Raw genomic sequence first — 22,135 nt, 5'->3', positions numbered from 1 at the left:
AAAACTCTCGAGGGGCTGGCCCGGTGGTACAGCGGTTAAGTTTGCATGTTCCCCTTCTCAGCAGCCCGGGGTTCACTGGTTCGGATCCCGGGTGCAGACATGGCACCACTTGGCATGCCATGCTGTGGTAGGCGTCCCATATATAAAGTAGAGGAAGATGGGCACAGATGTTAGCTCAGGGCCAGGCTTCCTCAGCAAAAAGGAGGAGGACTGGCAGTAGTTAGCTCAGGGCTAATCTTCCTCCAAAAAAAAAAAAAGAAAACAAAAAACTCTCGAGTCAAGGAGGAAACCAACAGTAAAAAAAAGTTACAGACAGGGATAACAACGAGATCCCTACACGTCAAAAATCAATGGGATGTGGCCCAAACTGTACACACAAGAAAATTCACAGCTTTAAATGCCTTTATTTAAAAGATTTAAAGTATTAATGAATTAAATTCTCATCTCAGCAAGACTAAAAAAGTAAACCAAGAGACAGAGAAGAACTAAATTAATAGGAAAAAGCAAAACTCAATCAATTCCCCCCCCCCCCGAAAAAAAACACCTACACAGTAAAATAACAAATCAAACCAAGAGTAAGTTCTCTGAAAATAAAATAAAACAGATTAAGCATCTTGCAAATCATGCAGTAAAAGACTAATTCAGCAGGCCTGGGCTGTCCACACCCTGCACCTTTCAAAGAAAGATTTGATTTCTGGAAGGTCACCTCTAAGCCCTTGGAATATCTTGAATCATAAGAGTGTCTTTGTTTACCTGAGGCCTTGGTCATGAGAAATAGCTTATGGTGGCAATGTGATCTACGTATGGTGGGGGCCTCGGGCCATGCAATATTGATGTGACCTCTGGAGGGGTTAAAACTAAGTGACTAAGGTCAGCCACACATGTACCCCTGACTATGTAACCAACCCTCAATAAAACTCTGACACCAAGGCTTGGGTAAGCCTCCTGCCTGGCAATACTTCACGCCTGCTGTCACACATCGTTGCTGGGGGAATTCTTCGCACCTGTTAGACTCCACTGGGAGGAGACAAGGTGAAAGCTTACACCCTGTCTCTTCTGCACCTCTCTCACGTACCTTTTCCCTTGTTAACTGTAATCTGTATCCTTTAGCTGTATAAACCATAACCAGGAGCATAACAGCTTTTCTGAATTCTGTGAATCCTAGTCAATCACTGAACCTAAAGGTGGTCTTGGGACCCCCCGAACACAAATATAATCAAGAACCAAAGAGAGAATACAAGTACACAATATTCAGAATGAGAAGATGATGTGATCACTTTTGAAACCATAAATATATAAATATAGACCTGCCTTACAAGATATGTTGAAAGGAGCTCTCCTATCTGAAACAAAAAGGCAAAGGCATACAAAGCTTTGAGCGAGGTGATAAACAGATAGACAGAATCAGGAAATTGTAAATCTGTATCAGAACAGGATAGTATACACTTAATTATAACATAAAGGTTAAAAGGAAAGGAAACATTAAAATAAATACAGCCACGTCAATTTGGTAATGAATCCACAATACAAAAAGAGATAACTGGTGACAACAGAAACACAGAAGGGGAGAGGAATCTGCACAGGCAAATGGAGATAACGGGCTATCAGCAGAAAAAAGACTATCTCACCTATGAGACGTTTTATATAAACCACACAGCAACCACAAAACAGAAACTCAGAGCAGAGTGAAAAAACATTTAAAAAAAAAAAAAAGAGGAAACCGAGAAACATATCACAGAAACCCACCAAAGTGAAATGGCAGACAGAAACACAAGGAAAAAGGAACAAGAGAAATACAAAGCAACCAGAAAACAAAAGATAAAATGGCAGTATTAAGCCCTCATATACCAATAATCATCCTAAATGTAAATGCATTGATTTCACCAATCAAAAGACACAGAGTGGAGTCAGCCCTGATGGCCTACCAGTTAAAGTTCAGCGCGCTGCACTTTGGTGGCCCACGTTCAGTTCCTGGGTGCAGAACCACGCCACTCGTGAACCAGAACTTAGAACTATACACAACTATGTACTGGGGCTTTGGCCGGGGGCGGGGGGGGCGGCAGGGACACCGGGGTAAAAGAAGGAAAAAAACAGAGGAAAACTGGCAACAGATGGTAGCTTAGGGTGAATCTTGCCCTGCAAAAAAAAAAAAAGAAAGTCCTTCCTGCATATGCCACTTAAGAAGAAAAGACACAGTGTGGCAGGATGGATTAAATCAAAAGACCCAAAAATATGCTGCCTCCAGGAGACCCATCTCAGCTCTAAAGACAAACACAGGCTCAGGGTGAAGGCATGGAAGACCATACTCCAAGCTAATGGCAACCAAAAGACAGCAGGTGTAGCCATACTCATATCAGACAAAATAGACTTCAAGACAGAAAAGATAAGAGACAAAGATAGACATTATACAATGATAAAGGGGACAATCCATCAAGAAGACATAACATGTATTAATATAGGCACCTACCATAGGAGCAAAGTATATAAAGTAATTATTAAGAGCCTAAAGAAGAAATGGACAGCAACACAGTAACAGCAGGGGACTTTTCAACACTCCACTCACATCAACGGATGGACCACCCAACAGAACGTCAACAAGGAAGCACAGGCCTTAAATGAAACACGAAACCAGACAAACTTAATAGATATAAATAGAATATTCCATCCAAAAGCAGCAGAATACACATTCTTCTCAAGTGCACATGGAACATTCTCAAAGACAGACCATATATTGGGAAACAAAACAAGTCTCAATAAATTTAAGAAGACTGAAATCATATGAAGCATCTTTTCTGACAACAATGGTATGAAACTAGAAATCAACTACAAGAAGAAGGCTGGAAAAGTCACAAATATGTGGAGACTAAACAACATGCTACTGAACAACTGTTGGATCAATGAAGAAATCAAAGGAGAAATTAAATAATACCTGGAGACAAATGAAAATGAAAACACAACATACCAAAATCTAAGGGATGGAGCAAAAGCAATACTAAGAGGGAAGTTTATAGTAATACAAGCCTACCCTAAGAAACAAGAAAAATCTCAAACAACCTAAAAATACACCTAAAGGAAATAGAAAGAGAAGAACAAATGAAGCCCAAAATCAGCAGAAGGAAGGAAATAATAAAAATCAATGGAAATAAATAAAATAGAGACTAAAAAGACAGTAAAAAGGATCAATGAAACTAAGAGCTAGTTCTTTGAAACGAGAAGCAAAATTGACAAAACCTTAGCCAGACTAAGAAAAAAAAAAAAAAGAAGGCTTGAATAAACAAAATCAGAAATGAAACCGGAGAAATTACAATGCATACCACCAAAATACAAAGGATTGTAACAGAATACTATGAGAAGCTATACACCAACAAAGTGGATAACCTACAAGAAACAGATAAAATTCCTAGAATCATACAATCTTCCAAAACTGAATCAAGAAGAAATAGAGAATCTGAATAGATCCATCACTAGTAAGGAGATTGAAACAGTAACCAAAAACCTCCCAAAAAACAACACTGGAGAACCAGATGGCTTCTCTGGTGAATTCTAAACATTCAAACAGCATTCAAAGAAGATTTAATACCTATCCTTCTCAAACTTTTCCAAAAAATTAAACAGGAGGGAACACTCCCTAACTCATTTTATGAAGCCAACATTACCCTGATACCAAAACCAGACAAGGATGACACACTCAAAAAATCACAGGCCAATATCACTGATGAACACAGATGCAAAAATCCTCAACAAAATACTAGCAAATCAAATACAACAATAGGGGCTGGCCCCGTGGCCAAGTAGTTAAGTTCTCACGCTCCTCTTTGGCGGCCCAGGGTTTCGCCAGTTCGGATCCTGGGTGCAGACATGGCACCACTCATCAAGCCACGCTGAGGCATCATCCCACATGCCACAACTAGAAGGACCCACAACTAAAAATACACAACTAGGTACCAGGGGGCTTTGGGGAGAAAAAGGAAAAATAAAACCTTAAAAAAAAATACAATATATTAAAAGGAGCATACACTACAACAAGTGAGATTTATTCCAGGGATGCAAGGATGGATCAACATCCACAAATCAATCAACACCATGCACCATATTAACAAAATGAAGAATAAAAATCACATGATCATCTTAATACAAGCAGAGAAAGCATTTAATAAGACTCAGCATCCATTTATAATAAAAACTCTCAATAAAATAGGTATAGAAGGAAAGTGCCTCAACATAATAAAGACCATATAAGACAAAACCACAGCTAACATCATATTCAATGGTGCAAAACTGAAAGCTATTCCTCTAAGAACAGGAACAAGTGAAGATGCCCACTCTGACCCCTCTTATTCAACACAGTACTGGAAGCCCTAGCCAGAGCAACTAGGCAAGAAAAACAAATAAAAGGGATCCAAATTGGAAAGGAAGAAGTGAAACTGTTACTATTTGCAGATGACATGATTTTATATATAGAAAATCCTAAAGAATCCACCAAAAAATTATTAGAAATAATTAACAAATACAGCAAAGTTTCAGGGTATAAAATGAACACACAAAAATCAGTTGTGGGGGCTGGCCCAGTGGTGCAGCAGTTAAGTGCGCACATTCTGCTTCAGCGGCCCAGAGTTCACCAGTTCAGATCCCCGGTGTAGACATGGCACCGCCTGGCCAGCCATGCTGTGGTAGGTGTCCCACATATAAAGCAGAGGAAGATGGGCACAGATGTGAGCTCAGGCCCAGTCTTCCTCAGCAAAAAGAGGAGGATTGGCAGCAGATGTTAGCTCAGGGCTAATCTTCCTCAGCAAAAAAAAAAGAAAAGGACTACCATAAGATCCAGCAATTCCACTGCTGGGTGCTTATCCAAAGAACATGAAAATACTAATTTGAAAAGATCTATGCACCCCTATGTTCACTGCAGCATTATTCACAATAGCCAAGACTTGGAAACAACCTAAATGCCCATCAATGGATGAATGGATAAAGAAGATGTGGTGTATGTAACGGAATTCTACTCAGCCATAAAAAAAAGACAAAATTTTGCCATTTGCAACAACATAGATGGTCCTTGAGGGTACTATGCTAAGCAAGATAAGTCAGACAGAGGCAGACAAACACCGTATGATTTCACTCATATGTGGAAGATAAACAAACACACATATACATACAGAGAACAGACTGGTGGTTACCAGAGGGGAAGGGGATGGGGGAGGGCAAAGGGGGTAATGGGGTACATATGTATGATGACAAATGGCAGCTAGACTTTTGGTGGTGAATATGACGTCATCTGTACAGAAGGTGAAATATAATGATAAAATTTATACAATGTTATAAATCAATGTTACCTCAATTAAAAAAAGAATATTAGTTAAAATTGTATATAATTATATATTATATTAAAATATATAATTATACATAATATAAATTATGTTTATGTATCATATATCATAAACTATAAATACATTTATAAATCATTATATAAATAATATTATAAATATATAAATTCTACTAAAGCTGGAAGTGGAAGATGTACTTATTGTAATACTCATTACTACCCTGTGTATTGTTGGTGCTTGATAAACATTTCATAAGTCATCTCTATTTGCATCCAAAGAATTTACAACTTACCTCTCTAATTCTCTTGATTTGAATGTAATTTAACCATCCCCAGTCAAGCTCATCCTTTAAATACATAAAAGTATAATATTCAATATTAATGGAACAATTCAGAGCTAATTTGGCTACTATAATATATATATCTCACCCAAAAATATATATCAAAACAATATATACCAGCAAGAAAAATAAAATGGCTGACTGTTTAAAAGGTAGCTTTAATGGGTAACTCACAGTTATTTTAAGAATGCATCTAGGCACGGCACATTTAAACACACAGACCTATCAGCAGTCTTTTGAAGCCAATCAGTTTAGAACAACAACAAAATCTGACCAAAAAAAAATTAAGGCTAACAGGTTGAGTTCTTTTAAGCCCATAATATTATCTACAACTTAGCCAAAAACAGGAAAAGCAGAGGCTTCAGGGTTCTCAGTTTTGAACCAACACCTGCAGGCACATCTGCACAGGCACTGAGCACTCCCGGCTGGACAGGCTCTGACGCTACAGGAGGACCACACTACGCAAGGCTGTACAAGCAGCAGACCCGGGGAGTGGGCTCTGGAAAGCGACTACAGCAAAAGGCAGGCATGCAAGCCGTTGCCAAGGACTAGCCCATCACTGTTATGGCCTGCCACTCTCTGAGGGCAGTCCTTTGAGGACTGTCTGCAGGGCCCTCAGCTCAGGCTTAGCGCTATCATGTTCCACACGCCACAATCAGGCTGCTGGAGAAGCCTCGGGAATCTTCCCGCAGCGTCTAGAAACAGCTAACCAACCTTTGGATGCCGCAGCTCTCCTCTCTGTCTGCAGGTCTGCCAAGTCTAAAAACAAATGACCCAGAGTGTCAAAAGACTTCACTGGCTAACTAAATTTTTTTTTTTTTAAAGATTTTATTTTTTTTTCCTTTTTCTCCCCAAAGCCCCCCGGTACATAGTTGTATATTCTTCGTTGTGGGTCCTTCTAGTTGTGGCATGTGGGACGCTACCTCAGCATGGTCTGATGAGCAGTGCCATGTCCGGGCCCAGGATTCGAACCGCCTACAGCGGAGGGCACGAACTTAACCACTCGGACACGGGGCCAGCCCCGCTAACTAAATTTTTTAAGTCCAATTTCAACACATTTTGCCACAGAAAATTTACAAATTCAAGTTTTTCAATCAACTTCATAAAACTGGACTCCCACCCCCATCTACTCATTCCAACACAGTTTATTTGATGTTGGACGTCAATTACCCTAACAATACTTTCCCTAGAGAAAGGTGTATGGTACGAAACTGTACTAACAATCTGCGGTAGCTGCATTCGTAGCTGGCACGGAGAAAACTTACTTTAAATGCCTCAATAAGTGCAATACAGTCACTCTTACTATTGCCAGAGAAATTCACCTTGTTCCTATAAACAGATAACAAAGAGTGTCACTCACTACCATTAAAATAAAGTGACTTTTTAAAATATGAATGTTAAATACCTATATCCATCGAGATGCTGCCTAAAAGGCATTGCAAAAAAATTCTTCAAAGAAAGAGCTGCAGCTAACAACAGAAAAAAAGAAGAGAACGTGAGATTATCAGAGGGGCATTACCACAGCTTTCCACTGCTCTTTCTTTGTTGTCGCACTTACCTATGATCAGACATTCATCTAGACATCCAAACACATGTCCGAGGACGATGAGTTTGCCAAGCTGCTGATTAACAGGAAGCTGGGCTAAAACTCTTCCTAAGAAGGTCAGTTCACCATCATGGGGGTTTTCATCTTCTCTCTGCCCGCTCACTGCAAGTGCTCCAACCTTTAGAAAATAAATGGTACTATTAGCAAGTGCTGATTTATTCAACTCTTTTTTCCCTTAAATCAGGGAGTCTAATAGAGGAAATGAAGACCAAATTTTGGTGACTAAAGTTCTAAAAGACATCTAAGTCGACTTATGAAAGATTGATGCTACCAAAAAATTTTTTTTAATTTGCTTTTTGGGATTTTAAAACACATTCTAGTATTTTTTAAAAATGATGCTACTGTAGATAACCCTCAAAGATACCTCCACAAAGGTCTACTTAACTCACAATAACAAATACGGCATGCGCAATACTAAACCAAAGATCCAACTGCAATACCACGATGGTCACTCACAACAAAATGTACTAAACTGTGTATGGAAAAAAACTTCCTTAACCTGACAAAGTGTATTTCGAGGAAACCCACGCAGGTGTCAAAATAAAGGTAAAACACGAGGCACCCCAATCTCAAGGGCAGAAGCAGAAGGTCCATCACCCCAACCAACAGTATGTAGACCAGGATGCAGCGTGTGCCAGGCACTGGCTGCAAATAGCAGGAGCCGAGCACAAGTCGGGTGTAGAATTCAAAGTAGGCAGAGCAGAGTTTCCAGCAACAAAAGGAAAAAGCTAGAATGAGGGTGAGGAACAGCATTCAAGGGAAAGTGAGGAGAAGACTGAGGGAGCAACAGCAGGAGAACATGCTCAGGGTGGAGTCGTCCCAGAACAGCACACTTCAGACAGTAGTCCAGCACCGCCTTCCAAGGAGAAACAATCAAACACCATCTGGCACTAACTACTTTAACATTCGCATAAAGATATATTTAAGAATAACCATTAAGTATATTGATGCTGTTTCTCATCCCAGCGCTGCTCAACTGTGCCAACAAACAGCAAGCGGGGAAGGGAGGTGGCATGGGGAGAAGCAATGCAGACGTGAGAGAGCAGAAGTTTCAGCAAGACAGCTAACAAAGCTGGTATAAACAACATGTATGGACTCTGGAATCAACACTTAGTCATAATTATACATGCTTTTTCAAGCAAATGCTGATCATTTACAACAGTCAAAATACCTTAAAGATACCCACATTTTAAAAGTTTTAAAATTTACCCAAAAAATCTTGGCTTTTGCCAATACTGGAAAATATCAGACAGGCCTACCTCCTTTAGTAGAAGGATGGTACGTTCAATGTCACTCAGACTAGGCGGAGAAAGGGCAGTGGCCAACAGAGCTCTTGGTTCGCCCATGTCAAGTAACTTCACTTTCAATATTGTGCTTCCTAATGGACAACGCTGAAAGAACAAAACTTAAATTTAGAAATAATAAAATAACTAAATCAATTAACCCATTCCCATGAGCAGTACTTTAGAGAGAGAGAAGCAGAAAAGAGGAGGAGAGAAAGAGGAAGAAAACTAGAGGATTGAGAAAGAGGAAGAGAAGGAGAAAGGAGAGAGAGAGAGAGAAGGGGGAGAGAGAAGGGGGAGAGAGACTGGGGAGAGAGGAAAGAAGAGAAAGATGAAGCAGCGAAGAGCGGACAAGGGAGAAAGGAGAGAAAGAGAGGGCAGAAACAGGAGGGAGAGAAAGAAGGGGAGAGAGAAAGAGGACAGAAAAGCCAGATCCACAATTATGACTCATAAAAGGAAACAGAGAGCAGCAGCATTTAAGGACCATCCTATTACGGAGCCAAGAGACACCAGGAAGCACTGCTCTCAGGAAACACTTAAAATGTGTGGGGAGCCCCCGGTAGAGTACCTGGTGCTTAATAAAGGGTACGTGCTTAATACTGCTACTGTGGCTAAAGACTAATTTGGTCACACAATGATCTTTCTGGAATCAAAATCACATAACACTTAAAACTGTATTACTTAGACTGTTCAGTAAAACTCTTGTCTATGAAAAATAAACTTTGAAAATGACCAGAGTGTATTACCAACATCTCCGGAACCACATGGTCAGGAATGGAGTTGTCCCAGAAATCCTTGTGTATCAGTCTATAACAGTAACCTTTAGACACTCGTCCAGCACGGCCTTCAAAGGAGAAACGTTCAAACAGCATCTGGCATTAATTACTTTAATATTAGCATAAAGATTTATTTAAGAATAACCATTAAATATTAAGAAAAACTTTCATTATCTTCTACCAGACCAGGTCAGTAAAACCTTTAGAATTAATGTTAGAAGTCATCTCATACATACAGATTAAGTGCTGACATCTACTCAGTGATCTATAGTATTAAATCCAACGGGTATTTCTAAAGAAAATAACCTTGGCCCCAAAATGCAATGAAAATTAAAACATTTTAAATACCACACATTTCCTGCAAATGTATAGTTCATACTAGTAAAATCATTGAGGTCACCAAACAAAAGTACTGAAGTCGCCAAAAGAAGCTGCGGTCCCCAGGAAAATAGCTGTGCAGTGAGACGTGCAGGAGGCTGTCATAGCCTCCTAAGCTTTTCACCGCTTCTGTCCACCCTAATGCCTCTGCAAAGACATCCTTCAAGACAGCTGCTTCCTACTAAAGTATGTACTAAAGGAGTAATTACATGCAAAGAGCTCAGAACCAGGCCTGGTCCATGGAGACCAGCATATAAACAGTCCTTCTCTTAGGGCTGTATCGCTTGTGGAGTAGAAACTCCTTTACCGCAAACGTGATACGATCTCCTAAGGAGAGAGAGTGGGGGACAGGGGGTGTCCTTAATAAACAGACAGCTTTGAAAAAACGAGGCAGCCCAGGGAAGTGTTTCCTTCCCCACCTGTGGAGTCTGGGCTCCTGCTCCCTTCCACCCCCGCCCCCCTTCCTCCACCACCATCCCCCACCTTATCTGCAAATGACAGGACTGTCTAAGTAGAAAATCCCAAAGTAAGGACAAAAAACAAAACCAAAAACAACTCCTAGAACTAATTAGTGAATTCAGCAGTCACAGGATGCAAGATCAACACACAAAAATCAATCACATTTCTACATACTAGTAACGAAGATGTGGAAACCGAAATTTAAAATGCAATGTGATTTACAATCACTCCAAATAAAATTAAATACTTGGGGGTAAATCCAACAAAACATGCACAGGATCTGTATGCTGAAAACAACACAAAGCTGATTAAAGAAATCAAAGACAGCCCAAATAAACGGAGACACATACTGTGTTCAGGATCGGAAGACAACACGGCAAAGGATCAGTTCTCCACAAACTGATCCACAGGTTGAACACGGTTCCCATCAAAATCACAGGGAGACTTTTTGTAGAAACAGACAAGCTTATTCCAAAACGTCTATGGAAAGGCACAGTAGAATAGCTAAAACAATCTTGAAAATGAAGAGGAAAGTGAGAGGACTCAGTCTGTTCTATGGTAAGTCTTATTATGTAGTAATCCAGAAAATGTGGTGTTGGGGGAAGGAAAGACATGTAGATGACAGAACATAATAAAGAACCCAGAAACAGACCTGCCCACGTGTAGTCAAGTGATGTTTCACAAAGGCAGAGAAGCCACTCAGTGGAAGGGGTACAATGGTGCTGAACCAACTGGACATCTACAGGCAAAGAAATGAACCTCGATCCAAACCTCACACCTTCTACAAAAAGTAATTCAAACACACCACTGACGTAAATGCAAAACAAAGCTATGAACCTTTTTTTGAAGAAAACACAGGAGAAAAATCTTTTCAACCCAGGGCTAGGTGAAGAGTTCTCACATATGACACCAAAAGCACGAACCACAAAAGGAAAAACTGATAAATCAGACCTCATCAAAATTTACAACTTTTTCTCTATGAAAGACTGTTAAGAGAATGAAAAGACAATCTACAGACTAGGAGACAATATTTGCAAACCACATATCTAACAAAGGAGTAGTATCTAGGTTATACAAACTCTCAAAACTCACGTAAAAATACAAACAATCCAGTTACAAAAAGGACAAAAGACTGAACAGACATCTCACTGAAGAGATACAGATGGCAAAAAAGCACAGGAAAGGATATTCAATCTCAGTAGCTATTAAGAAAATGCCAGTTAAAATCACAATGAGATATTATTATATACTTTTAGAATGGGTAAAGTAACAAACAGCGGTAACACCAAATGCTGGCAAGGGTGTGGAGCAAAGGGATCGCATACGTTGCTAGTATGAGCATAAAATGGTACAGCCACCATGGAAACAGTCTGGGGCAGTTTCTTATAAAACTAAGCATATACTTACCATAGCACCCAGCAATTGCCTTCCTGGGCTTTTATCCCAAAGAAATGAAATATCTGTATATCAATATTCACAGTGGTTTTATTCGTAATCACCAACAACTAGAAACAACTCAAATGTCCTTCAACAGGTGAATGGTACAATGGGATTCAGCAACAAAAAGGAAGGAACTAGTGACACTTGGACGGCTCTCAAGGACTCATGCCGAGTGAAGAAAGCCCATCTCAAAAGGCTGCACGCTTTATCATTCCATTTGTACAACATTCTCAAAACGACAAAACTATGAAGGACAGATTAGCTGTTGACAGAGAGAGCAGTTTTGGGGGAGTGATATGACTACAAAGGGGCAGCACCAGGCAGTTCCTTCGAGGCGGTGGACCAGTTCTGTATTCTGATCGTGGTGGTTACGTCAAGCTACACAAGGGATCAAACTGCACAGAAACACACACAGGAGCGTGTGAGAAACTGTGAAAGTGATCAAGGTCTGTGGTCTATGTATTGTACTGACGTCAACTGGTGGTTCTGACACTGTACTATGGTTACCTAAGATGTCACCACTGACAAGCTGGGGGACACCGGCTAAGGGTTTGAGGGACTCTAAGTACGACTACTTTCGCAACTTCCTGTAGGAGAAGATTTTTCTATTACAGATATTTGAGCATTCAAAAACACTGACAAAGGATGAAACTACTATAACCTCAAGACTGACCCAAAGACATCACATTTAATATTTTCAAAAATTTATTTCTCATCATTTTTTCTAAGCATAGTTTTTGATTTTGCAGGGTTTTTTGGGTGGGGAAGGTTAAACACAGTGAGGTGATTACAGTTTAATATCCTTTTTTCACTCAACTTTATAACATAATAACTCAACATAAGGTTCTTCCAAAGTGATGAGAAGCTCTTCACGACCATGTTTTAATAACCACTTAGTCATTCTCTCTTAATCCCTCTCTAGGAATTCATTTCAAGAGAGGAAGAGAGTAAAGTGGTTAAGAACGCAGGGTGCTGGGCCAGTGGCACAGTGGTTAAGTTTGCATGCTCCGCTTCAGTGGCCCAGAGTTTGCAGGTTTGGATCCCAGGCATGGACTTAGCACCACTGGTCAAGCCACGCTGTGGCAGCGTCCCACATAACATAGGGGAAGACTGGCACAGATGTTAGTTCAGCAACAATCTTCCTCAAGCAAAAAGAGGAAGACTGGCAACAGATGTTAGCTCAGCGACAATCTTCCTCACACACAAAAAAATAAAGAATGTGGCCTGTAGCCAGATTTCTGGATTCCAACCCCAGTCTCACTTTCCAGTACTAGCTGAGCAGGTCACTTCTCCGAATCTTGGCTACAGGATTGAAAAATGAGGCTATTACCAGTGCTCTGCCTCACAGGGTGGTGCTGAGGACTAAATGAGGGAGTGCACGAACCGTACTCAGATCTGCGCCTGGCACGTGGGAAGCAGCCATGGAATGCTGCCTTTATCCTATTTCGGATGCAGCAGCTTTACTGCCCAACAGGTGTTCTTGGAATGGTCCTTCACCCAAACTCCCCAAAAGGTTCTCTAACAAAGCACAAGCCACGTCTCGTCCACACCAAGAACACCGTCCCCTGGAGCCAGTCCCTGACAAGTGACTGAGTATGTCATGACTGCCCCTCCACTGTGGCCAAAGCCCCCAGCCCGACAAACGGCTCCATGCCTCCGTCTCCCCACTGAAACAACATGTGCAGCTCGCAGCAGATGCTGTACCCTCCATGGAGCCAGTTTAGGAAAAATAACCCTACCGAAATTTGGAGAGAAGTCAGAGGAAACATTATCAAAAATTAATAAAGTGATCCACTTCGCTTCCATAACTATTCACCAAAAATTTTTTAAATTCGTTGTGAAAAATGATAGTGTTGAGATGATAGGAGGCTTATCCATATGTACAAAGATTGTCACCTAATTCAATAGATGAGAGAACCATGGATTTAAATGGAGAATCTAATAATATGAGATGATGTTGCTTAAAACTTAAAACTGGTGCCAATAAACGAAATATCTGAATAAGAGTAAAAACACAAAAACACAAAAATTTTAAAAAGACATTGGAATGTGCCACTGACTCATTCTCATGCTGGAACACAAATGCCTTACCTTTTCTCTGATTACAACTGGTTTTAGAGGCCCAACTCAATCGCAGACTCTGATAATTTGTATCTTCATCACAAACCAGAGTTCTAGTCAAACAAAAATCTATAACTGTCATTTAAAAAAAGGAATGTAAACACCATGCTAACAAGAAATCATTGAGTAATAATCACAAGGCATAGTGATAAAACAATACGAAACATGCAGCCTTTAGAATCAGTGCACACACAGAAGCCTCTGGAAATGCACTGGCCATTCCTTACTGCCCAGGACAGGGAGGCTGTGGTCACATTGTTTCTTCTAAGGACCGGAGTCTTTGGGTGTAAAGAAGGTATTCCCTGTAAGATCTGACATGTCATAAGAAGAGCCCATCTGACTGCACCCATAGGAGGATCATCACTGGGATACAACCCCGGGGTGGGGGAGCTGCTCAGTTTCTTGGTGCTGCAGTGTCCTCCTTTGTAAAACCCAGATGACAGCAGCCCCTGCAGCTCTTCTCTGGACACGTCCCCCCATCCTGACAGGGAAAGCAGGCTGCGTTCTGCAGGCGGGGGTGCAAACCTCCCACACTGAGCCTGAAGGAGGAGCAGGCGTCCGCCTGGCTCCTCACTGCCACTTCCCTCCTGGAAAACCTCCTGCTCACTAACTAGGCCACCATGAGCACCCCCTCCTTCCTGGCTCCCCAGCCCTCTGATGCTCTCCAACACCATAATTTTGTGGGTAATTTCAGAACCCACGAAAACAATGCTGGCAACATCCAGGCTCTCAGTTCCATGAACTCCTCTCCTCCAATGATCTCCTCTTCCACCCTGTGTCACCATCTCCTTCCATACCGGACACTGTCATTACCAGTGGCAGCAACCCCTCCTCCCTCTCAATTCAAGCGTCCGTCTCCCTGTCTGGTAACCTACCCCAGCAATCCTTAATCTCTACAGATGGACCTACAATCTGTCCATCTTAGGACCTGCTAACTGCCCCTCACCACTTCGCCCCACAGCCTCACTTCCCTCCTGACCAAACCACAGGTCCATGATCCATCATTTTAATCACTTCTTGCATGTACCTTGAACTCCCTTGCCAACCCCTCTCCTGGCACCCTCTGTCACACCCCCTCTCTCCTTCCCAAGGACAAGGCTGCAGCAATCAGGCCTGCTCTCCTGCATCATCCTCTCTGCACCCTTCCCATCACTCAACAAAAGTGCTGTTGGGTCTCCTGTCCGGGAAAAATGCTCTCTTGGCCCCACCTTCCCTTCGGCTACTGCCCCATTTCTCTGCTCCCCCTTACAACAAAAGCCTTAAGAGTGTTGTCTGACTTCACTGTCTCCAACTGCTCTCCTATTCCTTCTGGAACCCATTCCAAGCAGGCTTTGCCTCACCAAAACTGCTCTTGTCAAGGTCACTGATGATGTCGATGTTGCTAATTCCCACGGCCAGTTTTCAGGCTTCCTCAAACTTGACTTAACATCAGCATGACATACTTGTTCACCCCATCCTCCACAAAATGCTTTCTAATTTGTTTTCTAGGACTTCATTGGCTGCCCCTCTGCAGCTCCTCTTTATCTCCCAACTTTAAACAGCAGAACTGCCTTCCCTGCGTGCACTCACTGCAGAGCTCTGTCATCCACTGACCACTCCAGGTTGCTCCTCTGCCCTGGCCTCCAGGCTCACACAGCCAACTGCACCCTCAACATCTCCCCCTGGACATCTAGCTGGTGTCTCAAACTTCCACGTCCAAATCCAAGCTCTTCATCTGCCCTGCTCCCACCCCACCCCCGTCTTCACCATCTCACAGGGGACTCCATTCTTCCAGTTCTCAGGCCACACGTCCTGGGAGTCAACCTTGATATGCCTCTCACAATCCCTGTACCAGATTCCTCAGACAATCCCCATGGGCTCCGCCTGTAGACTCTATCCAGAAACTGAAACCCTTATTTCTCCCGCCACTACCATCCTGTTCTAAGCCACCGTCCATCCCTGCCCAAATTACCGTGACAGCCTCCTAACTCATCACCTTCTTCTCCCCTTTGCCTCATTTTGGTCTCTTCCCTGAGTGATTCTGTTGAATGAACACTGGGTTCCATCACTCCCGTCTCAAAGCTCTCTAAGAGTCCGCCATCGGACACAGTCCAAGCCAGAGTCTACAATGCCCTGGAGGCCCTGCCTCCCTGGCTTCCTGCCAAGCAACTGCCTCCTCTGCTCACCCACCCAGCCCCCTGGCCTCCTCGCTGGTTTGTGCTCTTGCCTTAGGGACTCTGCACTTTCTGTTCCTTCCACAGAAGGGCTTCCTCCAGATGTGCGCGTGACTCACTCCCCCGACCACAGACGAAGCTCCATCTCTTCGGGTGCCCTTCCCTAACACTCCCTACCCACAGTCCCCTGCTTTCTTCTCTTAGCCATGCCATAACTTATTACATATTTTTATTTATCTTATTTATTGTCTATCTTTCAAAAACCCACTGCTGCATGGGTTATGAGAACAAAGACTGATGGGTTTACTGCTATTTCCCTGGCACCGAGAACACTCCCTGGCACAAAGGCAAACACTAACCATCATTTCCCCTGGTTTACCCAGCCAGCCACACGGCCTCCTTGCTGCTCCTCAAAGCCCTTCCCTCTGCCGGAACCACACCTCTCCGTGGCTCACTCCTCACTCAAGTCTTGTTCAAACATCACCCTATCTAAAAGATCGTTTTTCCTAGTAACGGAAACCCCTTTCTCTGATTTATTTTCCTATATAACATTTCTCTCTACCAGAAATTACACTTTTTTTTACCCAATTGTCTGTCTCCCACCGGAAGGTTGTCACCATGAGGACGGGGCCTTGTCTTATTCAACACTGTACTCCTAGCATTGAGAACAGTGCCTGGCACAAATAGGAATTAGTGAATTCAGAAAACTCACTACAGCAATCTCACAAAGCAATCACAAAGGACACACATATAGAAGCCCAGACCAGGGTGCAGTGGCTTCCCTCCTGAGTTGACGTGGTATCCTTCTGAACCACCTTCCCTAACACAGATTCCCCACGCTGCCCCCCCCGCTATCTGCCTCCCTCCAGTCACAGAACTCCACCTGGGGCAGCCCCAAAGCTCTCCTGCCCACAAGCTCCCTTGAAGTGCCCCCAACACTTCCTGACAGCAACCTTGGCCCGAGGGCTGCCCTGTGACGTGGTGTGCTGAGAGGAAGAAAAGGAAACCTACACGCAAAAGAGAAAGCCTAGGAACCCACTTTGCTAAACTCTCTATTCCAAAACAGGAGAGAGATGGGGAAGAGAGGGGAGAACAATTCCGGAGGGGAAGATACATCTACAAATGCTACAGTTTATGTGGTGAGGAAAACAGAGAGGCATCTTACCATATTTGACATCTGGAACTGTGACAGAACTCTCTGCAATGTTGGTGGACAGAATAATCTATCAAACATCAAAAAAAGAACCTGATATTCTTACTATATTCTGGAAATTATTAGGCAAAGTTAAAAAACAAACCTCAAACTCAAAAATTATTCAAAAGTTTCTTAATGTAAATACTGGCCTCAAACTTTGAAATCAGTCGTTTCATTCTTTACACAAGTCACAACTGATCATGGGTCCTGGGTCCTGGGGCAGGAGGGTCCTGAGGAGGAGGCAGTGCAGCCTGGGCTCACCAGCCAAGCTTGCTGGGATCCCACCCTGCTCCACACCAGGGTGGGACCTGGGGCCAAGTACTGACCTCATTTTTATCACATGTAAAATAGAGGTCATAACAAACTATCCTAACAGGGCTGTTGTGAAGATCGTATGAGTTAACAAGCGTAAAATGCTGAGAACTGCTCCCGGCGTGAACCAGGTAGCCCACAGAGCCCAGCTCTCGTCTGTAGCACTATCGGCCCTTCCTTGGACACCTACTTCACGTCAGGCACTGGAGCCCTGCTACAACTTAAGTACGGACATCTACCACCATAATTAAGCTTCCTAACCACTCTGCACAGTACCTACTGATTCAACTCTCAAATGATAAAATTCTTAGAAAAGTCATTTGCTCAAAGTCACACAACTACAGGTGACAGAGACCTAAGTCGCCTGTCCAGTTCCACATGCACGCTCTTAACTCCTACATCTCGGTGTCAAGTGACATCCTCTCCCTGGTGGACTCTCAGGGGTCCACAGGAAGCCCCTGATGTACAAAAAAACAGGCACGTGCAACACAGCAGGTGCTTAAACGAACAGGCAAGAAACAGCAAAGACGGGTCTCCCTGAGCTCAGACAGGGTAGTTTCAGGGGGGTCCTGGAATTAACCAGCAGCAAAAAGCACAACCAGGCTAAAGTCCAGAGGAATTCCACTGTAGCCTGGCATTGCCCTGGGAGATCTGCAAGGTCTTGGCTGCCCCTGGAGATTCGGAATACTCTCAGTGAAATCAGGGGTCTGGGGTGCACACTCGGGGTCCCTGATCATCTCAAGCAGCTCCAGAAGAGTTGTGATAAGACAATACCATCGCTCCTGTACAACCTGAGATTAAAGAAATCCTCCTAAACCAGGAATAAGAAAGTGGGTCCTAGCCACAGTCTCCAGAGCCGGGCCAGGGACACTAGAACAACCCCGTGCTTTGAGAAATGCCAGAGTTAAAGGGACTGAAATCCACTTGCAACAATGCCCTGAAGTGGAGGAAATTATAAAACCTGAGCAAACTGATTTACAGAATAAAAGACAAAACTAAATAACACACCTGGCTCATCAGGCAAGCATTTGTTTAGGTGCCTAACCACTGGCTACAGAATACATGGAGAAATAAGCTGAATTGTTAGCATTTTAATTAGAAAAGTCTCGAAGGAAAGTGAACCAAAGTGCTCAGAACTTGCTCCCAGCTCTCCTACCTTTCTGTATCCAGGCACCGGGCTTAAAAACACATTATTCTGTTCCTCCAAAGTCACACTGGAATGGAGTGGATAGACCTGTAACCTAGAAACAGATTAATGAAGTAAAACACCCATAAAGGACAAACATACTGAGAACTTACAAAAACGAGTGAGTGCTCATTGAGATAATTAAAACTATTTAAGGCAGAAACATACAATGGTTTATAAGTGAAAAATTAGCTGTATCATTTTAAACACACCTTTTGTGAACCATGTTTGTGAGAAGTTCATGCATATAGTTTATTTCACCTAGACCTAGGGAAGAAAAAACAATGGAGGGGAAAAATAGATTTATTTGTATTTATTGCTAAAAGCAACCTTTAAATTAAGATGACATCTTTTCCAAAGGCCCTATCGACTCATTTTATTTGATGTTTTTATCCTCTTCACCTAAGCATATCAGAATTACAAGTAAACATGTACCATGACACTGACCATTAGGAACTCAGAAACATGAGAAAAGCCACATTCTTCCAGCGTCAGTTCTCCTCTCCACAACAGGGACTGCCTGTGAATGTGGCCATGAGTAACTTTACATTTCTCTTTTTTTCCCATTGATTTTCCAAATTTCCTACAATGAGCATGCAAAATTTGACAACCAAAAAATAACATTTAAAAAGTATTGGTCAGGCCAGTGGCGTAGTGGTTAAGTTCAAACATTTCACTTCAGCAGCCCAGGGTTCACCGGTTCAGATCCTGGGCATGGACCTATGCACCACTCAAGCCATGCAGTGGCAGCATCCCACATACAAAATGAAGGAAGACTGGCACAGAGGTTAGCTCAGGGAAATCTTCCTCAAGCAAAAAGGGTAAGATTGGCCACAGATGTTAGCTCAGGGCCAATCTTCCTCACCAAAAAATAAATAAATAAATAAATAAATAAATAAAAATAAAAAGTGTTGGTCACAGGGGCCAGCCATGTGGCATAGTGGTTAAGTTCGCTTGCTCCACTTCAGCGGCCCAGGGTTCATGGGTTTGGATCCTGGGCATGGACCTACACACCACTCATCAAGCCATGCTATGGCAGCATCCCACATGCAAAGCAGAGGAAAACTGGCACATACGTTAGCTCAGGGAAGAAAAAAAGAAAGGAAAAAGAAAGTATTGGTCACACAGATATGCTAAATTTTTTTCATTAGGTTTAAAAAATGCTTATTGATATAGAAAGCTTGCAGTGCCTTTGCCTCATCCTGAATCATCAGTATTTGAACCTGTTATGGGTTGAACTGTGTCCCCCAAAAAGATGTTGAAGTCCTAACCCCAGTAACTCAGAATGTGACTTTATTTACAGTGTCACTGCAGACATCATCAGTTAAGATGAGGTCACACAGGAGCAGAATGGGCCTTTAATCTAATAGGACCAGTGTCCTTTAAAGAAGAAGGGAAGACAGACAGACACACGCACAGAGAATGTGTGTAATGATGGAGGCAGAGATGGAAGTGATGCAGCCACAAGCCAAGAAAGGCCAAAACTTGACGGCCACCACCAGAAGGCAGGAAGAGGCAAAGAAGGGCTCTCCCCAGAGCCACAGAGGGAGCATGGCCCTGCTGACACCAGGCTTTTGAACTTCTAGCCTCCAGAACAGTGAGAAAACACATTTCTGTTGTTCTAAGCCTTCCAGTTCATAGCACTTTGTTACAGCAGCCCTAGAAAACTAAGACAGAACCATTCCCAAAAGCTCCCCTACTGAAATAAACACACAACAAACTTGAATTCACACAAGCACATAACAGAAAGACAAACTGCACGGTAAAATATCACTTACACATATTTTACCTGGGCAATGTTTAGCACTTAAAAAGGATTTATCTCATTTTAGGTATCTCCTTGAGCTAGTATCACCACAGCTCTGCTTTGGTCCTTTTTTCCTTAATATGGCATCATGCGCACAGTAGTTTTTGATAAATATTTATTGGGGCAAATGGAATTCCACCCCACTGTCAGCGAATGGTTGTTTTCTGCATACAAAACTAACCAATATCAACCTAAGCACAATATGATCAAAGTGTTAAACTCATGTGTTACATTCTTATTCATGCCTTTTGTTCTCCATTAGTATTAGCACAAACACTCACATGCTCCATATATTACCTTCCAATAACAAAAAACACTTGTACTGTCATAATGTTTCATTAAGCTATACCACTTGATTTTTAAAACATCAAAAAAATCATTCAGAAAAAGAACAATTTAACGTAAATTAATCTTTTCCAGTATTTTAAGAGCCTATTTTCTCAAACAGTGAGAAAGGAACTCGAGGACTCTGATGATTCTTGTGGTATTATAATAACAACACTATTACTTAATAATATTTAATATTATTAAATAAGCTTTAAAAATAGATTTATGACAATTATCTCACTTTTTTAAAATTTTTATTTTTTTATTTTTTTAAAACTGGCACCTGAGCTAACAACTGTTGCCAATCTTTTTTTTTTTCCCCTGCTTTTTCTCCCCAAATCCCTCCAGTACATAGTTGTATTTTTTTTTCCAGTTGTGGATCCTTCTAGTTGTGGCATGTGGGACACCACCTCAGCAAGGCCTGACGAGCAGTGCCACGTCTGCGCCCAGGATCCGAACCAGACAAACCCTGGGACGCCAAAGTGGAGCGCGCAAACTTAACCACTCAGCCACGGGGCCGGCCCCAATTACCTCCCATTTATAATCATATACATGAAATACCAAATTTAACAAAGTCAAGTCTTTTCTTGAAAATTATGAAGAGGGTAAGATTGCCTTCAAAAAAATTAAACTCTTCATTATCAATCTTTAAGTAACGTAAAAGTTATAGTAAGAAGTCAAACTGAAAATCACATTTGTTCACATTCTTAGGGTCTAGAAAGAATAAACCCAAACAGCAAATATCATTTTTCATAACCTATGCTAGACAAAGACTCAGCCTCTGTCCAGGGCATTATAATTCCAGGTTACAAAAGTACAACACTCACCTGGTAAAAACACCAACACGCTGCTCCGCTCTGACACAAACTGGGCACCTGACCAGGTCTTCTTCCTGTCAAAAACGTGAAGTGCACAAATATCAATCAAGCTAAGAGAGCCTCTCTTCTTCCAGAACCTTCACACTGCAGCTTCTGACCCTGAAAGGCTCTTACAGATCATCCAGCATAACGTCCTTTCTTCCCATAAGAAAACAGAGTCCCAAGGATGGACACTATCCAAGGCCCATGATCATTCAGGGGACCCCAAGCCTCTTGACTCCCATTATTACTCATAAAACCTCGCTACCTCAGAATACAAAACATTTAAAATAACTACAGGTAGGGGAAGGCCTGGTGGCACAGTGGTTAAGTTTGCACGTCCTGCTCCGGCAGCCTGGGGTTCGCCAGTTCGAATCCCGGGTGTAGACATGGCACCACTTGGCAAGCCATGCTGTGGTAGGCGTCCCACATATAAAGTAGAGGAAGATGAGCACGGATGTTAGCTCAGGGCCAGTCTTCCTCAGCAAAAGGAGGAGGATTGGCAGCAGGATTGGTAGCTCAGGGCTGATCTTCCTCAAAAAAATTTTTTTAAATAAATAAAAAAAAATTACAG

The 22,135-nt window shown here is 42.3% G+C and overlaps 1 protein-coding gene across 5 annotated transcripts in view; it reads right to left on the bottom strand.

The window, feature by feature from the left end:
- Window positions 1-22,135, bottom strand: part of TDRD9 (tudor domain containing 9) — a 119,463-nt gene that overhangs the window by 43,074 nt on the left and 54,254 nt on the right. For 3 of the 5 annotated variants that reach the window (XM_070249356.1, XM_070249352.1, XM_070249354.1), the window contains 12 exons: window positions 21,532-21,596; window positions 18,783-18,837; window positions 18,541-18,625; window positions 17,043-17,100; window positions 13,695-13,799; window positions 9,297-9,394; window positions 8,527-8,658; window positions 7,220-7,385; window positions 7,067-7,130; window positions 6,927-6,990; window positions 6,376-6,420; window positions 5,614-5,667 (listed from right to left, as the gene is read on the bottom strand). In XM_070249356.1, the coding sequence (XP_070105457.1) occupies window positions 5,614-5,667; window positions 6,376-6,420; window positions 6,927-6,990; window positions 7,067-7,130; window positions 7,220-7,385; window positions 8,527-8,658; window positions 9,297-9,394; window positions 13,695-13,799; window positions 17,043-17,100; window positions 18,541-18,625; window positions 18,783-18,837; window positions 21,532-21,596 (991 nt within the window). The remainder of the gene's footprint in view (window positions 1-5,613; window positions 5,668-6,375; window positions 6,421-6,926; window positions 6,991-7,066; window positions 7,131-7,219; window positions 7,386-8,526; window positions 8,659-9,296; window positions 9,395-13,694; window positions 13,800-17,042; window positions 17,101-18,540; window positions 18,626-18,782; window positions 18,838-21,531; window positions 21,597-22,135) is intronic. The other 2 variants (XM_070249353.1, XM_070249355.1) reach the window with 2 other exon arrangements.

The sequence above is a fragment of the Equus caballus genome, chromosome 24 (assembly GCF_041296265.1).
Source record: "Equus caballus isolate H_3958 breed thoroughbred chromosome 24, TB-T2T, whole genome shotgun sequence".
Taxonomy (NCBI): domain Eukaryota; kingdom Metazoa; phylum Chordata; class Mammalia; order Perissodactyla; family Equidae; genus Equus; species Equus caballus.
Note: the sequence above shows the minus strand (reverse complement) of the source record. Positions and strands in the feature narration are given on the sequence as shown.